We start from the raw sequence: 21,277 nt of genomic DNA on the forward strand, positions 1-21,277 counted from the left end.
GTTACAACCATAAATGATTGTATGAAGGGTTATAAGGCTATACAAGAGAGTGTATGGTACACACTATATGTGTGTGTGCAGCCAGGTGTGCTGCCAGCACGTGTGTGTGGCCATGTTTGCGGCCATGTGTGCTACCAGAAGGCATGTGCTGCCAGAAAACATGGTGTTCTTAGTGTTCTTGGTGAAAGATGTTACCTTTCCAAATGATACTTGAGAGGATTTTCGGGTCCTTGCTTTGTAGAAGTGTAAGAAATGATTAAAATGACCAAGGATAGTATATATAGGGGAGTGAGTGCGGCTGGAGGTGTGTGTGGTTGGCCTGTGTGCGGCTGGATGGCCGCACACACCTGGTTTGGTGTGTTTGTCCCGTTTTTCCAATGCTACACACAAACTAACTCATCCTCCGACACGTAACTCAATTATACTAAGCTTTAAGCACTCTTTTTAGACCCAAAACTTCATTATAAAATAGCAAAACGAAGCCTACTTTAATAACAATGAAGAATGAAAGCTAGAAATTTCGGGTTGTCACAAAGATGAACTTGACGAGTTGTTCATACAACTCGGCGAGTAGGATGAAGGACTATTGGACTTTGGTTTAAAAGGAAAACTCGTCGAGTCAAGGCCTAACTCGACGAGTAGAGACGGGATTATGGTCAGACAAAGAGAAAAGGACTCGGCGAGTCGGGTCAACTGGAAGTTGACTTTGACTTTGACTCTTGGTTTGGTTAGGGGTAAATGGTCACTTTACCCTGAGGACGGTTAGCAGTATTTGACTGAGTGTTTTGTGGATTTATAGCCGGAGGATTTCCGGGGCAGCAACAGCAGAAGACAATCAGTTCCCACACAGATCAACAGCTACTTTGAGGTGAGTTACCTTCCAGTAGCGGTGGGTCTATGGCCACAATGCCGGCCCACCAGTAGGAGTTGTATGTTAGATGATTGTCTTTGTGATATCATCTAGTTTTGCTACTACCTGATGTGTTATATGCTGACATGATATGTTATTTGTGATAGTGGTAGAGTTCGGTTGTTAGGACCGAAGGGTAGACTAGACACCCCAGATATGTCTGACAGTATGTGAAGATATGTTTATATGCTGGCATAGTGGTAGTAGGAGGGGATTAGTCCCTAAGTTCGGTCGTTAGGACCGAAGGGTAGATCGGACACCCCAGATATATCTGATAATATGTTATGTTATGATATATGTGACAGTAGCAGTAGGGGGTGAAATAGTCCCCGAGGATTGGTTGTCAGGACCGATAGGTAGTCAGCACCCCAGAACGGCTTGACACGGGTAGGTCGGCACCCCAGAATGGCCGTACCGGGTAGGTCGGGCACCCCAGAATTGTCCGGAAGTACGTATGATATGTGATTGTATGGTATGTGGTATGTTGGGGGAACTCACTGAGCTTCGTGCTTACAATTTTCAGTTTTGGTTTCAGGTACCTCTTCTTCGAAGGGGAAGGAGCTGGCGCGGTAGCGGCCCATCACACACACGCCTTGTATTCCGCATTATGAGATCCTCCTAGGAATTTGTACTCTGACTTTATTATGTTTGTATGAAATATTTTTCAAGACATGCGATAACTTTTATCAAATGATATGATCAGTGAACGTTTTATTTATAAGGTTTGCTAAGAATATGTTTTAAAAATGAAATTTTTGGCTCGTATTTTTGGGTCGTTACAAATTATATGTCAAACAATCATCATAAATTGTTGAAGATAAATTTTGATTTATGTTAATTTGGATTTTGTATAATTTTTATAATTATTCAACAAAAATTAAGGCAAAAGGGTAAAATGGTCATTTTTATTATTCAGCACAACAATTCAGATGTTTCAACCAAACAACATGTTAAAAATTTAGATCTTAAAAATTCAAACCATCTTAGAAATCCAGACCTCTTAAAAATCAAGATCTTAAAAATTCAGATCATACCAAACAGCCCCTAAATATTACCCCGACATACTATAACTACTTAAATGGGTCGACATTGGTACCTTAGACCCGTTCCTACTGGAGGAAAACTCACCTCGCACTGTTGAAGACTAGCTGAAGCACTTCTGACTCTTAACTGGCAACTCCTGACTGCTGATCCTTCGGCTCCCCGAACTATCAATATCAAAACAACACTTAGACCACAATACCCTTAGAAGTCAAACCAGGTCAAAGTCAACGCTCCGAGTTGACTTCAACTCGTCGAGTTCCATACTTCACAGATTACTCCTGGACTTCGATCCTACTTGTCGAGTTCTCCTTAAACTCGTCGAGTACACCTTCAACACGTCGGGAACCATCTTTATCTGACTCACCGAGTTCTCCTTTGAACTCGTCGAGTCCACCTTCATAAATTAAGGAGATTGCATTGGACTCGCCGAGTTCCTCATTGAACTCGTCAAGTACGATGATCTTCAGGTCCATTATGAACCCAGACTGGCTGAGTCCCTTATTAACTCAACTTATACCCGATAACAGAAGGGTCTTGGGTAAGGAAACAGCCTGACTCGCCGAGTCCTATAAGCGACTCGCCGAGTCCCTCTATGTCCAAACCTATTCAGACAATTTCAGTCGAGCACAAAGCATCTTGGACCCAGATTTAACCATCTAGGGTTGGAATAACACGCAAAGCTACTGCCTTCACCTTCATGCATGGCCCTTTTTGCTCAAAAGGCCAAAACAACCTCTTAAACTTTGCATGGGGAGTTCTAATGGCATAAAGCTTCCACCTTTATGCCTTAACTATCCTAAATACTCTCAGATCATTAAAGGATCTTGCTCAGGGATGTCCAAAAACCAAAAGACAACCATTCATGGACCAAATCCTTCAAAAGGGACTATAAATAGATCTAATAAATCAAAAGCCAAAAATGAAGACTTGATTACCAAGAAATGCAGCCAATGGAGTGTATCTTTTGGATCTACTTCCTCCTTCTGGAACCTCAAACTTCCTTCTTCTTCTTCTTCCTCTTCAAGAGCACACAAATAACATAAAGGTGGCTCAAACACTCACAAAATGCACTAGGGTTTCGTGGGTAAGGGTTTAGGGTCTGGGGGCTGAAGATGAGGCTGAGGGAATGAGAATATGATGCTTAAATAGGGCACCAAGTCCCGAAACTAGGGTTTCCCCAACCTAGACCAACTCGTCGAGTCCGTCCACCGACTCGTCGAGTAAGTCACTTAACCCGCGACATATGAATCCGCTACTACTCGTCGAATTCCTCCCTGGACTCAACGAGTAGACCTCTTGACTTGGGGTTTTTTCTTTCCTTTCTAGGTCTTCTGAATTCGGGGTGTTACATATGGAATCATTATAGTTCTTCCTATAGGCGACCATTTCTTCAGGAGTGGCCTTCGTTTCGTCGATCTCATCCAAATGTTTTTCAAGGACGTATTCCTTGTCCTCGAAGTGAAGGGACATCTTGATGTTGCGCATCCAATCGTTGTAGTTGGTTCCATCCAATTGCACATTCGAGTAGATGTTCAACAGAAAGAAGTTGTTGTTGTTTGAGGAGGAGGAACCAGAAACATCAATTGGATTTGGAGTAGACATCTGAAAAGTAGAAATGATAGTTTTAGTTAGATAAGAATAGAATAATCCTCAATATAACACCCAAAATGAAATATCAAGGCTAGGACCCAACTAAATAATTTACAACTTATAAAAGGAATGTTGTAATCTAATTGCAAATTATATAAATGTAGGTGAATGACGATTTACCAATTTCACCATAAAAAATGAGATTTTAACGAATTCAGTTTTAAATGAAATTACTAGATCTTTTGAGAATCATTGAACTTTTCAATGACATGTTTAATCCTGATTACGCTCTTCCATTTGTGACTGAGATACTGAGGATCACAAACAAGATGTGAATAACCATGCAAATTAACTTGGTATTGTCGATGTCATTTATCATCTCATTTTAATGTGTATGCTTTTCGAGACACTCATTGCCACTATTTATTCGTCCCAATTAGTGTGCCGGTTAACAACATACGCTCCACTAATGACTCATAAAGTGCAATGTATAATTTCACGGGTTAACATACAAGTTCACATTTTTTGTAAAGTAACTAAGATTGAGAATTTTATAAAAAAATATATTTAGTTACTTTATAATTCATTATACTTATTAATGATGATTAAGTTGTCCTATTAAACTTGTTCGGCTAACGACCCTCCACCAATCAAGGGAGCGGCGGGTAAGAGTGGATACCCAATGACAGTCATTTTATAGGTCACTTCTTTAAACTCCCCTTATAGATCGGCTTCGTGAATGAGGCGTACTAGCGGTGCGACTGAGTTGTCTTATATAATAGTAATATTAGACTTTTAATGTTACATATAATATAAAAGTTTATTTTTAAAACTTTTCAAAAATACTAAGGTTATATTTTAAAATTTCAAAATTAATATTCAGTTAATTAAATTAAAATAAACCAATCATGAATTCAAGATAAGGATATCAAATTACTTTAAAAGGATATATATTCAGTTTTATACTATTAAAACAACATTAAAGGCAATTATCCTAATTAATTCATGAGATATCTTAAAAACCATTTTTTAAATCTGACAACCCACCACGTCGTGGCAGAGCAAAATCGAAGGTCACCACGTCGTGGTGTCGGAACAGAATGACGATTCTGTTTAATTCTCCTCATTAAATTTCAATAATTGTATCAATTCAATACAAAACTAAACCAGTCTCTGATACCACTAATGGGTATTTATGCAAAACATGTAATCCTATGTGTGCTTGCAACCCTAATACTTTTGATCTATGTTTTCTCTAACTGAACATGCAACTTGAACAACAAAATAGAAAACCCTAATTTTCTAACATATTTTTTAAATACACAAAAAAGGGTTAGAAGAACCATACCTTGATTGTTGTGTGGTAATAACAATTCAAATCATTGTGTTGATGAAGCCTTGAGAGCAAGCGTCGCAAGTGTCATGTAGCAAGGAAGAATGACTGAGGAGTAGGAGAGAGGTTGCAAAATTTCAGCTAGCTCTTCCAAAGAACAGATGGCCAAAATTTCAAGGGTATAGGCTGTTTATATAGTGCAGTCAAGAAACCCTAGATAAGCCCTAATCCAAGATAATCTTAAACCGGATAATTATTCACTTTCCTGTTTATCCTCCAAAGACCATTCTATAACTCTGTAACCATGAAGAAACTGCCAATGCCTTCATGAGGGTTCTAGATTGCCCATTGCTCAACTGTTGAACAATTGCACTCTAGTCCCTGCACTTTTAATTAATTCTTTTAATCCCAAAATTAATTCCAATTAATTTATGATTAAATATTAATTAAATATTACTATTTCTAATTAATATATTATTTCCATAATATATTAATAAATCATTTATTTCAATTTACTAATCAAATAATAGATCAACCCCTTTCTCTAAAATCATTCTGTCTAGTTGATAGTCTTGAGGGCAACCCAAAATGACTGTGCTACTATCAATTTAAGTATATATCAATTATAGTTATGAGTTTAGACACCTAGTCCAACACTTTCATGTTATGCCTGTTTATGCTTGTTGTCTTCGTGACTTTCGCTGATATGATTGTATGTTAGCTGTAGGGGTGAAATAGACTCAGTACCGGTTGAAAGATACTGAAGGGGGTGAAATAAACCTAGTACGGGTTAGAAGATACTAAAAGGGGTGAAATAAACCCAATACGGGTTGGAAGATACCGAAAGGGGTGAAATAGTCCTAGTTGTGCTTTGATTGTTATGTATGTATAGTATGAGGTAATTCAGGAGAGCTTACTAAGCTTTGTGCTTACAGTTTCTGTTTTTGTTTCGGGTACTTCCAGCTCGATAGGGAAGGGCCCGACCTGCTCGCACTGCATCCACCCATGTTTTCCGCATGTTTTGATTTTGGGATTTTGTACTATGATATTACTTGACTATGATACATTTTCGACTGTTTCGACATGATTATTGTATGATTGGAATGAATTAAAAATGAAATCTTTATCTGAGATTTTGGGAGGTTACACATATCTATCTCACCGAATTAATACGAGTCTTAATCTATTAAGTCACAAACTTGGTCCAAAAAGTATAAAAAATACCAATTTTTACCCTTTTGGCCAAAATGCATCTTATTATGCATTTCTTCTTTTGAACTTATTCATCTAACATATTCTAAGTAACTTAACTCCTATTGACAATTTTCATGAAGTCACAACTTCATAATCTTACATCTTTCTCATAATTGACCATTTTGGTCAATATTTGACTAAAAATCAACTTTCTTTAACTTTTAAGTTTTTACACATATGATATCATTTATATATAGGGGACTTAAACTAATGTTTTTTGTAGTTTAGAATGTTTGTCCGGAATGGAAGTCCGTGACTATGTATTGTCACATCAAAGTACAAAACTAGCAATCGTACTTAGATTCTTGCTTCAGACAATATTATTCCGGAATGCATGGAGTAGAGATTCTTGTTTCGGACCAAAAAGTCCAGAATGCATACCCCTAAACCGGAATGGTATATTCAGAAGAAAGTTGTCATTTTATAAAAGGAAAATTTTAAACTGATTATTTTTATTAAAATAATCTTTTATATGAGTGAGAGTACTAAATTTCCCAATTATATTGGGCATATAATTATTTTTAAACACAATTTTATTAAAATTTTAAATGTATATTTTTTTTTGCTAGATATAAGACCGGCCCGTATAACATAGTTATAGCCAGATCCAAAGGCCAAGCCCAGTATTGAATGTAATAGGCAGTCTGTAGGCTGAAGGCACACTGCTACTGCCAACAGAGAAGGAACGGAGAGAGATAGAGAGACGGCGAGAAGGCAACCTGATCCTCCGCGGTTGTTTCTTCATCGGAGGTTCGTAGTTTCTCCGAGTACCATCACCTACGACTACATCGTTTTTCCGTAGTCATATATACGCTTGAATACACGATCTTTCGTTAATATAATGATATGCAAAACTAGGGTTTGTTCCTTTTTTATCCTAGAAACTCGGGCGTTGTGCGTTCCATTTCAGTAAAATCACTGTGTTTTCATTTCAGCTAACGGAGTGGGAACTAGCACGTTTTGTTTTTTCGGTTTCTGCTACTTTTGTCGATCTTCAGATGGTTTCTGGTACACATTGCTTACTAATGTGTAGAGTTTGCATTTTCATTGATTCACGTTACACTTCCATCGATGTTATGTGTTCATTCACCAGTCTCAGTTGTTATGTAGCTGCAGAGTTATATTCATGACGGACAACCTAATGAGTATCTGTTGAATTTTGTTCAGTTTGAAGCATCGACAGCTGAGAGTATTGGACTCGACTAGTGGCTTATCGGAAGGATTTGGAAACTCGAAAGGGGTTGATGGATAGTGCTGATGATTTGACTTTTAGGATTATTTTCTCGGGAGATGGAGCGGGTAGGTTGCGGGACAAAGTGAAGGAAAAGCTGAAGGAATTTATGGGGGACTACACAGATGACACTTTAGTGGTATGTCTTGTATACGAATACTCTTATGGTGATATTACATAGAAGTTTGTAGAACTGATTGTAAATGATCAATAAAGGATATGTTGCCTAGTTTCTACAATACGCCTTTGCTCCAACTTGTACTAAAGCCTCTTCTTCACTCTCTTATTTGTTTGTTTTAATGAGAATATGTCTTTTGATGATGAAAGATCAACAGAAAGGGTTCCTGTTTACTTATTTTATGATATTTATTTCTTTTTTAAACTACTAAGCTAATTGGACAATGCTATGAGGTGATAACAATAAGAGCGTATGGGAGGTTGGATATATTTGATAGATATACTAGTAGGCAATAGAATAACCACAACTTCTACTTGTTATCACCCAAGCTTAAAGTTGTAAAAGGGCATTTTCAATTCTGTTAGTAGTTATAGTTGAAAGTTAAACTAGACATGGAAGGGCACATTTGTTTTGTTCATAAGAATGAGGTGCACTGGTAATCAGAATAATCCAATTGGCAAATCCAATCAAAATAACCATTTCATATACCCTATCAAAATGTACATTTCGCACAAGACACATGCTACACCAAAAGTATCATGTCTAGAGTAAAGTTCAATGATATTTGTGTCCAATATCTTTGTTGCCTAGGCATTGCATTGACAACTGTTACACTTTTGTTAAATTGATAAAATTTGTGCAGAAAACCTTTGTTGAAACTGTTCTTTCTCTTCAAACAATGTAAAACATGATGAATTTTGATAGGTCAGGAAGTTTTTTGGTTGCTTTTGATTGTGGTCTTCTGTCTTATCATTACATCTCGCCTATGATAGCCTTGAACTGAAATTTTAAACCTTTGTGTGCATTTTTGTTTTTAAGCTCAAGAACCTCAGCCTTTAAGACTATTATGCCTCTTTATATACATACCTGAATTCCTTTATACACAGAAAAGTAGATTTACATGAACTCTATTATGAATCCTTTCTGTGCCTTACTTTTCCTAGCTATTCATTCATTTCTATCAATCTACTTTCGGGTAATACATAGTCAAAACCCCAAAAAGTGGATCTTTTGAACTCACTTCAAGTCATGATGACTAATCAATCAAAATCTTGTGGTAAACAGTTTATATTTACTTTTCTTAACTCTTGTTCTTGTACATCGGCAATGAGATTTAATCTATTGCAACAAATTCCTAAGCTGTTTCATTCACTCATATAACTACCTGGCTTCCTTCAATGAACAACAAAAATAGACAGAAAAACACAAGAATTTTGTTCTATTTGGAAACAACACAAATTATATTCACATTCACAAGTTACTAGCGTATTCTGTCATTCTGTGATGGTGGAGTATATCTGATTCATCATTTATGCATAATTTTAAACTACCAGCTCATGAAGTTTCTTCAATTAGATTGTCTTAGGGAGGCTGATTGCCATCTTTTGCTTAGAGTTGTCTTCTACATGATATAATTTTTACTTGTGTAAATTCAATAACTAAAGTTTACTACGTGTTTTTTACAGGAATATGTGATTGTCCTGCTTAAAAATGGCAGGCGCAAAGAAGAAGCAAGAAATGAGTTAAATGTGTTTTTGGGTGATGACAGTGACTCTTTTGTATCATGGTAATGCATCTATACTGGATTTTATTTTCAAGACATCATAAATCGAAAAATCTTTCCAATTTTAGGCGAGAAAATTTATTTTTTATTTGGCTAAAGTACAAGAAGAAATGAAAGTAGGGTGCTATAATTTGTTGCATTGAAGTGTTTGTAATGTGACTTGTGCAGGCTGTGGGATCATTTGAGATCAAACCTAAACCTATATGCCCAACAAAAAGAATCTGAAGTGGTGAAACTGAAAAAGGAGGATTCTGAATCAGCAGAGGGGATTAAATCCAAGAAACGAGCCAGCAAAGATTGGAGAGGGGTTATGAGAGATCCGGATGAACCACCTCCACTTCGAAGTGCAGTGATTGCCAACATTCATGAAGACGATAATGCCCTTCAAAAACGTTCATCTTCACCCCCTCCACCACTAATTCAGAGGAAAAGAGGCCGAAGTGGTGATAGGGCTCAGAATCAGATCGATGATGAAAGATCACAACTCAAGGTGTGTGAACTCACTACATTCCAATGCACATCAATACTTTCATCTTTCATCTTTATTGCTAGTATCTGTTTTCTACCTAGGTAGTCAAATTTTTTTTTTTTTTTTTTTTTTTTTAAAAGGATTTTATTCGATTCTTGTACAAAAAAATGTTCCTTTTGTTTAGTTTATATAGATAGAATCATAATATTTTACTTTTGCTGATGATGTGACAAACTCATTGAAATAAAGTGGGGTATGTAAGGTAAAGTAAAGTGAGGTGGAAGTGGGGTTGGCGGTGTGTTTATTTAAATAAATTAAAAAATCAAGGGCAAAATAGTCTTTTTAGGTAAGACATGGACCAAACGTGCAACAAAACAAATAGTAAAGACCTTCCAAGTTAAAAAAGATAAGTTAGGGACCAAACGTGTAAATTACCACAAACCATAGGGACCATTTGTGTTATTTACTCATTGACCTATGACATGACAAATCTTTTGATATGATTTTGTTTACTAGTAACCGAGTTTCATTCCAATGTAGTCCAGATTTCACAAGAATATGAAAACTTAGTTACTAGTTAACGACATTGTCCCTTTGTTGTTCCAATAATTGGAAAAAAAAAACCGAAACTTGGTTACTATTTATTGACATTGTTTCAATAAGTTTGACACGTCATAAGTCAAAAGTCATCACCAAATGTCAGAGGTGCTTAGGTGAACATAAGTATATGGTTGATGAATATGTTTAAAGGGTAGAAATGTGGATATTTGGAAATTTTTTATAAATTATATCTCAACACATGTTTACTTTCAGAGAGAACCAGTTTCTAAACCCAGTGTAGGGGCATCACGTAGGCTACTACAATTTGCAGTGCGAGATGCAGTTGCCACATCTCGGTCAACCGGTTTGACTTCAGAGCCATCATTAAAGCGATTGCGGTCAGTAGTTTCTACACCCAATGAGGATTTCCAAAGCCGCCCGAAACTCCGGTCAGTTGCCCGAGTCCCAAAAGCCATGGCTGTTGCCATTAAAGCTGTAGCAGATGCTGCTAAAGACGTTGTAAAAGTCAAACCCTCGGGCAACGTGTTTGACCGGCTTGGGCGTAGTGTGGAGGACGATTTATCAGATACCCCTCACCATCACCAGTTCACAGAATATAGAGAAATTGCTGATGAAGATACTCAAATTATAGAGGCTACTGTTCCTACTTATTATGATGCCGGAATAGCAGCCAGCTTTGCGTATGATAATGAAGGGTATGATGTTGTTGATCGAAGGGGCAAAATGGGTATTTCGCAGATTGGTAATGAGTCGGTGATGTTAGACTACAATGCGGTAGATGTTGTGGATGGGATTGGTAATAATAATAAACCACAAAGAGATCAGAATTCTTCAAATAAGATGGTGAATGTTTCTTCGAATGTAAATAGTGGAAAACCATCTCATTATCCGAAACCAAGGGCGATTTTGGAAATGGAGAATCAGAAGCTTGTACAGGAGACTGCCAATTCTATAATTGTTAGCAATGGAAATGTAAGATTATATTCAACTCAGCCAATACCTTCATTTATTTTTTCTTTTACTAAATGTAGAAAAAAGTTAAAGTCCTAATCTTGTTTAATTTTGTTGTGTCCTCATTTATTGTTTATTTCGTTTCCCCAATTATGCAATCATTATTTATTTATTTATTTTTTATCTATTCAGGGGGCACCCACTATACATGCTCAAAGGGAGATCCAGAAGACACTGCCGTTGACTGGTGAGTGCTGTGTCTGGTCTTTCATATTTTTTTATAGTGGAAATGGAAGAAATAGCAATGTACTTTCATTTGTATGTTTACTATAGCATCCTACTTGAATTTTTTCTATTACAGAATTGTATTTTCAGTTTTTTGTACTTTGAAAAATCACAGAAATGAAAATCGCTTTGTATTTGAATGACTTTGATATAAGTGGGTATATTTTTCAAAGTACAATGCTGTAACAGGAAGAAGTAAAAGTAGGAGGCATTAATAAACAAACAAATAGAAGTATGTAGCTATACTTCCTGATTGAGTGTTTTTTGCTAAAAGTATGTTGCTATTTCTGCAGGTGTAAATCCCATTGGTCGTCCTACTGATGACGTGGATTTTCGCACGATTTTTGTCAGCAATGTAATGGCACAACCTTCTTATATAACGTTCTGTTGTATCCATGTGATTATATTTAAAGAAAAAAAAATCTGAAACTGATTTAATTTAATTTTTACAGGTCCATTTTGGTGCCACTAAAGACAGTCTTTCTCGGCACTTCAACAAATTTGGGGATGTGCTGAAAGTGGTTATAGTAACTGAGGCAGCAACTGGACAGCCAAAAGGGTTTGTATTTTTTTTTTCTGTTAAAAAAAAAGAAAATTATCTAGTAAAGAGCTTAGGGGTAAATCAGAAATGCAAGATATAGAAATCTACTTTTATTTATTTGTGCATTATTACTCTCGTTTCTTTTTATTACAGTATTGTATTTTCATTTTTATAAAACACATTGCACCTTGAAAAATCTTTTTGATTATAGCATTCTAATTTTTCTTTTTTCCTTTTATGACATTGTATTTTGAAATATTTATCCATACATAGCTATAATTGTTTAGTTTTTTTCAAAGTAGAATGGTGTAATAGGAAGAAATGAAAGTAGGATGCTATAATAAAAAGTCAATGAAAGTATGTTGTTATTTCTAAACGGGGGCTCCTTATGCAGATCAGCTTATGTGGAGTTCATGAGAAAAGAGGCAGCAGAAAATGCTTTGTCTCTAGATGGTACATCCTTTATGTCACGTATTCTTAAGGTACATAAACATCTCTCTTATGCTTGCGAAAAAAGCAGCTTTTCAGCTAGTCTGTCAAACACAAACACAATCTAAATCTTTGATATTTGTTTATGCAGGTTGTAAGGAAAAGCTCTGCTCATCAAGAAGCTACAACCACCACCACAACCACCACCACCACACCGGTAACATCATGGCCCCGGGCAGCCGCCTCCCGGGGTTCTCCATTTGCCGCCTCAAGATTCGGAAGAGTTCCATTCCCGACCCTATACAGACCCCGCCTCCCTATCAAATCCGGTGCTCGAAGCTTTCAATGGAAACGCGATGCCCAAAACCCATCATCGGAAAACATTCCTAGCCCTACGGCTGCTGCCATCCCGTCTCCGACCACTGCCGCCCGCAGCCTCACGTATGTCCGCCCAGAGGCCGCCAAGACTGCTGGAAGTTCCAACAATGCCTAAATTTCATCACTTGGTGGGGACAACAACATGGTCATTTACACGTTGGAGAAGCGGTAAATAACGACCTATTTTCTAGTTGCACGAACGAAAGGTTTTGATGAGTTTTTTTGTGGGATTATTTTTGGTCCTGATTGGGTTTTGTGGTGGAGTAGGAAAGACTAAGGAGGAGCGAATGCTTTTTTATCTCTCTCAATATATATATAAATGATTAGTATTTTGAGTTGATGTAATAAGATGATGCCGATATCGGCTATATTTGTAACCTGAATTGACAGACAGATCTACGATTCTAGCCCCTACCCCTACCCCTACCCCTACCCGAAGGATATTTGAAAAGACATTATTGTCCCACCAAAAAAAGAAGAAAAGAGAATGAAACAAGTGAGGAAAAAAGATATGGAAAAGGGAAATGTTTATGTTGTGATTTGGGAATTGGTGTCTTTTTAGTTTTTCTATGTTTCCTCTCTTTACTAGTACAAATGTTTTAATGTTTGACTTGATGAAAAATGGGTTATATCTTTAATCTAAGCCCGCGTGGCAAGACAAGACTACGTCTAATTGAAATTGTGTGTGTGGGTAAAGGAAGGATATGCTACTATAAGAGATTTATATCATGATTTGAGTAAATATTAAATATAACATTATAAAAGTTGGCACCATCATGCACAAAAAAGAAAAAAAAAACATTAGAGTATTCGAATCACTAAACCTTTTTTTTTTTGGTGCTATAGTTACATTAGTTTTTCTCTGGTTTTAGCAAACAAAAATATACTAGCTTAAATTCTTCAATCATTGACCACTTTTAAAAACTTATAAAAAAAACTTAACGTATTTACCCCAAGGGGCAGAGACGTTGGGTGGACTAGCAGCCGCCAATCTCCCCCAACATCTAAAAACTCTTTAAATATATTATTCATATTTTCCTTTAATTCTTTAATTAATTGATAATTTCAGTTTAGTGAATTTACTAAAATAAAACAACTGAGCACTAATAATATTCTACTAAACAGACAAACAGTTGAAAATTTTCAATTCGGTAGTTACAATCATCAACGCTTCTCTCTTTAAACTTCGATTCGAAGAAAATGTCAATTTAAATTCTTATTAGTTATAACATCTTTTATTCATTTTATTCTTTTAGGATGGCTATACACGCCCCAATATATTACTTATATTCTATACATTTTGTGTCAAATGAGACTTCAACTCTCCACCTTTTGCTTCGTTGAGAGGAATATCCATCAACTTCTGATACTGCTATGCCAAATGCTATTTGGTTATTACATCTTTTGTTTAATCGTATGTATTCTGAAATGGAGCATCGATTATCTGTTTATATGACTAATTGCTTCATAACTAGCAAGTTCATGGATAATTATGAATAAGTGTTTATAGTTATTTAGAAACTTTTGAAGATTGATTCATGCAAAGATCGATTTTTCTTAGTCAATTTTTCTTTCAAGCTTACGGACTATATTATGTTAATAGAATATAAAATATATTTTAATATTTTATTATAATTTAAGCCTCTTTTTTCTAAAATCTTAGTATCCCACCTTTATGAAATGTTTTATAAAGCCTCTTTATCGATTTTGTTATTTTTAAGCATATATAATATTTATAAAAAGAAAAATAAAAACTTAGACAAAAACCAATATCTAACAAATAAACAAAATTAAAATAAGGAGTAGCAAATCTAAATGTATATTTCATCTTTATATCGTCGCACAAAATTTTAGTAAGACTATTACGAATTTAATATCTAATATCATAGATTAAAATAAAACAACAAAAAATCATAAATTTTTGATGGTTAAATATAATTAAAGGGGATAAAATGTAACGCTATTTAATAAATGATGTTAATTGTAGAAAAGACAAATCTTAAAAGAAAACAATTAGTAAAAATAAAAATGGTTGATACATTTGATCCAAAAAAAAAAAATCATAAATTTTTGATGGTTAAATATAATTAAAGGGGATAAAATGTAACGTTATTTAATAAATGATGTTAATTGTAGAAAAGACAAATCTTAAAAGAAAACAATTAGTAAAAATAAAAATGGTTGATACATTTGATCCAAAAAAACTATCTTCATCTCCAATGGTAGAAAATATTTAATGGAATTGATTCCAAATAATCCACCTATTAAAAAACCCCCTATTAGAAATGTTCTTAGCTGGCTTTGTTCGCATGAATCCAACTCTTTCTTGTTAACACAACCTTTGTTTCTATAGGTTTTGGCTTGTAAGAACATATTTGATGTTAGCTATTTCCAATACAACAATATTTTGGTGTTGGTGAATAGCACTATGTTTTATTTTTCTAGTAACATCAGGAATTACAAAGGAAAAATCATGATGCAAGAGAGAGGATAAACCCACTATTCGACTGAAATTTGACTATCTATTCTCCAACAACACAATGAGTTTTTAAGAGATGTGTATTCCCACAAAAGGCACACAAAAGTCAAAAATTAATATCGGAATTCAGATAATTCCATTAAATCTAAGTTTTTATATTCTTTACTTGATCATATTTGATTTAAAAATTCAAAAAGACAGATAAAATTAAATTATACAATTATTTTTAGTCGTCAAATGATTGTCAAAGTTATCTAATCCGAAAATTCTTGGATGGTGTCTTCCTCCGCAATGTCACCCCATCTACTTCAATCATTAGATGTGATATCCTTTGTGTAACTTTCTTCTTCTTCATGGATGTATTTTTCGATGGGTGGTAAAAATGTTGAAACACAACTTTGTTAGCTTTGGCACTGTCCAAATAATCTTTCAAACAAACACATACTTATATTGATATTGTCAGCTTTTTTGCGGTATGTTTCTAGAAAATTTGCCCCTTTTATAACCAAAAATCAAATTTCAGGTTGAACAAAAAATCGGATATAAAAATCTAGTATCTTCATCGGCCAATACCAAACAGCCCAAGCCCATTGTATCAAATGCTTAACAATTTCTTTTTGAAAATAATTTTGCCATTTGTCATTTTTTCATGTATTTTGTGATAATTTTAGATTAAATTATATCTATGTCATTTCGTGGTTTTTTTCATTTATTAAATTCTATATAATACTTAAATGCAATAAATATAATAATGAAAATATATCTAATTCATTAATGTAACTTTCCTTATAATTTCTAAAGTTCTAAATTGAATCCAAGTATTTTAGTTGTTTATTTATTTAAATTATTAGTTTAAATTTAAAAGATAAATAAACACTTCAATTTTAATAATTAAATATTTTATTTTTTTCTTATAAATTTAAATTTTCTAGATTGTTAGATTTTATTTTTGTTTATTTTTTTCTTATAAATTTAAATTTTAATAATACATGAGTCTCACGAATAGTACTAAAATATAAAAACTAACCGATTAGCATTAGAGCTCTCCTGGATATTAAAAAAAAAGATTCGTTACCTAGCTTCAAACCCAAATCTTTTGTTCATCTAAACTCAAAACATGTCACCTCAAAGCCTATTTTTTGACAGAAAAAAGTAAACCACCATTTTGACGCAGAGAACTAACAATATTTTGGTCATACACAAATAAAAATAGCTAGTCTCTCCCACATTGTTTAGCCTTTTTAAAAATGATAAAAAAAATTGCGATTTATTCATTTTGATCCAATGCACGTAAAAAAAAACCTTTATGACGACAAATTAACTTTAACGTGCTCCGGTGTCATTGTCCCTAAAAGAAACTAAGGGCTTATTTGATAAGCCTTCTAATTGGTCAGTCCGCAACCTTCAGTCCATATGTTTGATTTGGTGCATTTCATCGGACTTGGTCAGAAGAGTTGGATTCAATCGGAAGTTTTCTCCTGATTCGGTCCTCGGAAAAAAGGTGCGAACTTTGTATTTTCTTTCATGTTCCTTAATTGCCCTCAAATTTTGATTCTTCTCCATCAACCCACCAACGACGCTACTACACACACCAGCAACACCACCAATGACAGAGACACAATCGATTATGTATGATTATTGTATACTTCTTGCCCTTTTAGAAACCGAATCGACAGATGGGTGCATCGCAAACATGATTGGGATTCCAATTCATAGATATTCATTAATTTGTTACTAATGATCCCAATGATTTTCCTTGGATTGATGAGTTGGGAATTAGATGGGTGCCCCAAAAACCATGGGGTCAAATAAGTTGAGAAGTGAATAAACAAGTTTTTGTTTGTTAAAATGAACATTAGCGAACCTCTATGAGAAAAAGGATTCAAAGACTTTTTGTGTGAATTAATTTCTAACTTTTTAATCCGCATAAATTTTGGTTTTTTGTTATTAATGTTAATGTTATGACAGGTGGAAAGCTCGTTTCCGATAATTCTTGATATTCTTAAACATCTTGATGTTGCTATCTTATCTGAAATTTTGAATTATGTACATAATGAGCAGATGTCAAGCTTGCACATGCCAAATATTTATTATCAAGAGTAGCAAATTAAAAAAAAAAAATGAAATTTGGAAAATTTAAGTGCACACCATCTATGGGGGATTTCAATTCTAATCCTGAAGATAAGGTTTTTATAATTAAGTGGTTATTCTATTCTTGAATTTACATTGAAAAATGAAGAAATATATATTTCTTATTGTTTATTGAGAATTACGTATAGGTGTACAATATCTTGTTTCTAGTGGGTCAGTTTTGCCCATATTTGCCCTTCTTCCATCTTTATACATATAAATAGGTGTACAATATCTTGTTTCTAGTGGATCAATTTTTATCTTGTTTTGGGTTAATTTTGCTCATATTTGCCCTTCTTCCATCTTTATACATATAAATTAAGAGTGTAATTCACCGAAGTCTTATGAAACATGCAAGTATTTTGTAGTTCTTTTATTTATAAGATTTCAAGTTCAGTTTCTTTAATAAGTTTCAATCATTTGAGTTTTTGGTTGATTCTTGTAAAGCAAAGTTGTTTTACAGAAAGATTTATGGTTTAAATCTTTAATTTTTTATTTTATTTTTTAATGCATATTGAATGTTTTTATAAAACAATGTATGTTACAAGTCAAATGGTAAATCCTAAAGGCATTTTTATAAAAAATGTTGCTTGAGGGTATTATAATCATTTTACACAGTCAATCAGATGTAAAATCAAACAGGTGAGATTTTAACTCAGTCGGCTTCTGACCCTATCCCAATTAGCAACTATCATAATTTAACAGTTATGAATGCAACTATAAAGAAAACAATAAATCCGTTAATCCCATAAGCAACAAAATACTTGAACAAATTGCCCGTATCATATGATCATTGTCTCCAACACATGATTCAAAATCCGTATTCATATTTATTGTAGAAAACTATGGGATTTCGACTGAATTACTAACAACATATGGTTCATTGTATTGTCAAAACTGAAAAATATCAATACAAGCCATCAATATAGTGCAATAACAAGCAGTCCAAGAGAAGCAACGCCAATACACAAGTACGAAACCACATTCAACCTCACAAAAAACACATTCAGATTCTTAGCAACTTGAAGTGTAAGAGTCAGAATCTGCAACCTACCTTGCTCCTCCATTTTCCTGAAGAAACTCATTGGCTTCAATGACCTCCGAAGCATGAATGACAACGAAAATGGCAACCCAAATGCCAAGCAGCTCTGCACAGATACTTCTGGGATAGGAGTCGACTTGGTAACATACGAAATCCAAGCGCCTAGACCCAATTGAAACAGACCCAAAAGAGCTAAACTTTTGCTAAGGGTGTAAATTGTCTTTGTCATTTGATCGAGCACTTGGCGTGTCTCATTAGCAAGTGCAGAAACATCGCGTTCCACAGTAGGTCCAGTAATCTCTTGGTGCTTGAATCCGTCAAGGGTTTGGCTTTGATTCTCGTTAGGTTTTTGAGTTTCTTCAGGATCAGATTGCGGAATGGAGGTTGACAAACACTTGGGGTTTTGATAAAGATTAGGGTTTAGCGATTGGATTTTGAAACTAGCGTTGAAACTGGTATTTGATCTAATTAAACCGTGACTAGTGCCAACTGGAATTGTGGGAAACGATGATGGGAGATTGAAAGTAGTGAAATTGGGGGTAGAGTTTGAGAAGGATCGATGGGAATCATCAGGGATAAGACGGTAGGAGGTGGGGTATAGTGAAAAGAGAGCGGGGGAGGAAGAAGGGTTCAGGATCTTGGATGCAAGTCTGCGAGAGATTGTGGAAGCCATTGTGTCTGCGGGAGAGAGGACTCCGGTACTTCAGCCTGCAACTTTGGTTATGGCATTCGGTTTTACCCCTATCTTGATATTTTCTACAGGGTTTGGGGTTTTTTTCCCCTTAATTTTAATTTTGAAAGGTCATTGAATTTTTAGTTTTGTGTTCGTTTAGGCATTTAATTTTTAATTTGGTCATTTAAGTTTTAACAATTGACAATAATATGTCAAAATTCATCGGTCAAACTACAGTTAACAAAACTATAAAAACGACATATTTATGTAGTATTTTTTGTTCTTAATACAATTGAAGTCATTATATCTGAAATTGCATATAGAATACCTTAAATTGTTAAAAATTAACAGTCGTTAACGATTAGAAAACAATTCATAAAATGGGTATTAATTAATTCCCTAAAACTAATTTTTTTGCATTAATTATACTTGAGAGCTATAGATAAGAAATTTGAAAAAATTTTGTTCTCCTTATTCTATGGATATAAAGAACGTCAAAAACATATGTATGAGGAAGTTGCACTCATTTCAAGTTATAAAATCAATATTTATCTGATTTCCTGAAATGAATTCTGCACTGCTTTGTTTCGAACCTCGTAAATTGTTTTTGAGCATGTTTTTGAACTCAGACTATTGTCTATTATTTGATTTCATTTTTATGATATTCTTAATCTCGAGAAAAAACGAATTCGTAAAATTTGTCGAATCTGAAACAGTTAATCGTGCAACTTTAAACGCTATTTTCCGAAGTTTAGTACATCAGAACTAAATTCCATCGAGATTTTTGGAATCACCATGACCGGGACAATAAGCATGCACATTCACAAAATTTTTACATGCCGGGATCTATCGACACGAGAATCAAAAAATGAAACGATATCGCTAAAATACTTGGCACATGTTTAATTGCCAAAATATCTACCAAAAAGTCAGATTGACTTTTCAATAATGCAAAAAAAAATGCTTCAATTAGAAGCTACTTTCTTCTCTCACTAACTTTCTCTCACTACCCTTCGCTCTCAACTCCCTCTCTTTGTCTCTCTCACTTGAATGGAAGTAACCTCCATCAGAAGTTGTTTTTCTGGCCAAGAGGAGGCAACAAACTCCTTTGTTCTTCACCATTTGCTCGTCGAAGTAACACCTGCCAAACACCCTTCGATCATTGTTACTGCTACACGACTCGGCAACTGGCGACGAGAAGGAAAACAACAGGAAGGAGCCACCAGAGTAGCCCCCTCAACAACTCCTATCGATGTTCACAACCCTCCTCCGCCCTCCTCCGGTCAAGTAACACCACCCCAATCCCCCCTTTCGATCGTTGTTGCCTCCCTTGAAGCATAACAACCGACAAAAAGGGAAAACAACTGAGAGAAGCACTAGAACAACCCTCTCGCCACCACCTTCGACGCTTCAACCATCGTCGAGCCTTTCACCACTTTCTCTTTCCTTCCCCTCGATATGTGGCTATCAGCGACGAAGTCAAGGAGGCCAAGAGGATCGTCAGAAAAATGGGCTCCTTCTCCTCACGATTTGCTCAACCACCACCGGACCACCTCTTTTGACCACCTTCATTCATTTCCTTTCTCAATCAGATGAGTATCGAAGACTCTCTCCATTGGTTGCATTAATTTGATTAAAAACAGTTCCTTCATTGTATTAGTATGACCAAATCAATCCTAATTTGTAGTTGTTGCTCAAATCAACCTCTCATTTGTAATACTTGATCCAAAATAGCCCCTTGTTTGTATTGCTTGACCAAATCAACCCTCCCATTTGATTTTTAAGATCAATTTTTCCTTCCACTTGTTTAAATTATTACTAAACTGTCCCGATAGTTTGTCTTAATTACAAGAAGTGTCGAATTGTGGTTTTTCACGATAAGCTTCACAAAAACGAACATAGATCAAAATCACACATCAAATGTAAGTTTTTACGACCCCTATTTTATGGTTTTCATATTTGAGAGAGAGTACATTCGTGTTTATCAAATGTGACATCCCCAATTTTCACGGCTAGAAAAGACCGATTTTGTTTATGCTTTATAAAAATCAGAGTACTTCTTTTAATAAAAATGTTGCAGAATTTGTTCCCAGAAAAACATGATAAATGTGTTATCAAAGGATTTCCGAAGAAATGTATTTTTATTCCTTTTAAAACCTTGGGATGTCATCGTCAATACAGAAACATAAGCATAAACAGAACTTACATTCATTTACACTAGTGATCTACATCTCT

General features: G+C 34.9%; 2 protein-coding genes across 3 annotated transcripts; one reads left to right on the plus strand and one right to left on the minus strand.

Annotated features, from left to right (window-relative positions):
- Positions 1-6,725: 6,725 nt before the first annotated feature.
- On the plus strand, positions 6,726-13,111 carry LOC111900562 (uncharacterized). 2 transcript variants are annotated; one of them, XM_023896440.3, is made up of 11 exons: positions 6,726-6,881; positions 7,067-7,139; positions 7,299-7,501; positions 9,007-9,107; positions 9,273-9,594; positions 10,387-11,106; positions 11,278-11,332; positions 11,664-11,725; positions 11,823-11,929; positions 12,306-12,393; positions 12,492-13,111. In XM_023896440.3, the coding sequence occupies exons 3-11, from the start codon at positions 7,376-7,378 to the stop codon at positions 12,831-12,833; spliced, it is 1,923 nt and encodes a 640-aa protein (XP_023752208.1). In that variant the 5' UTR covers positions 6,726-6,881; positions 7,067-7,139; positions 7,299-7,375; the 3' UTR covers positions 12,834-13,111. The 2 variants fall into 2 exon arrangements, with proteins under 2 accessions (XP_023752208.1, XP_023752210.1); XM_023896442.3 differs by lacking the exon at positions 7,067-7,139 and having other exon boundaries at positions 6,729-6,881.
- A 5,023-nt stretch (positions 13,112-18,134) lies between these two features.
- Positions 18,135-19,147, minus strand: LOC111900564 (uncharacterized). The gene has a single exon (XM_023896443.3). The coding sequence runs from the start codon at positions 19,040-19,042 to the stop codon at positions 18,248-18,250; it is 795 nt and encodes a 264-aa protein (XP_023752211.1). The 5' UTR covers positions 19,043-19,147; the 3' UTR covers positions 18,135-18,247.
- Between the last annotated feature and the right edge of the window lie 2,130 nt (positions 19,148-21,277).

Source organism: Lactuca sativa, chromosome 1 (genome assembly GCF_002870075.4).
Source record: "Lactuca sativa cultivar Salinas chromosome 1, Lsat_Salinas_v11, whole genome shotgun sequence".
NCBI lineage: Eukaryota > Viridiplantae > Streptophyta > Magnoliopsida > Asterales > Asteraceae > Lactuca > Lactuca sativa.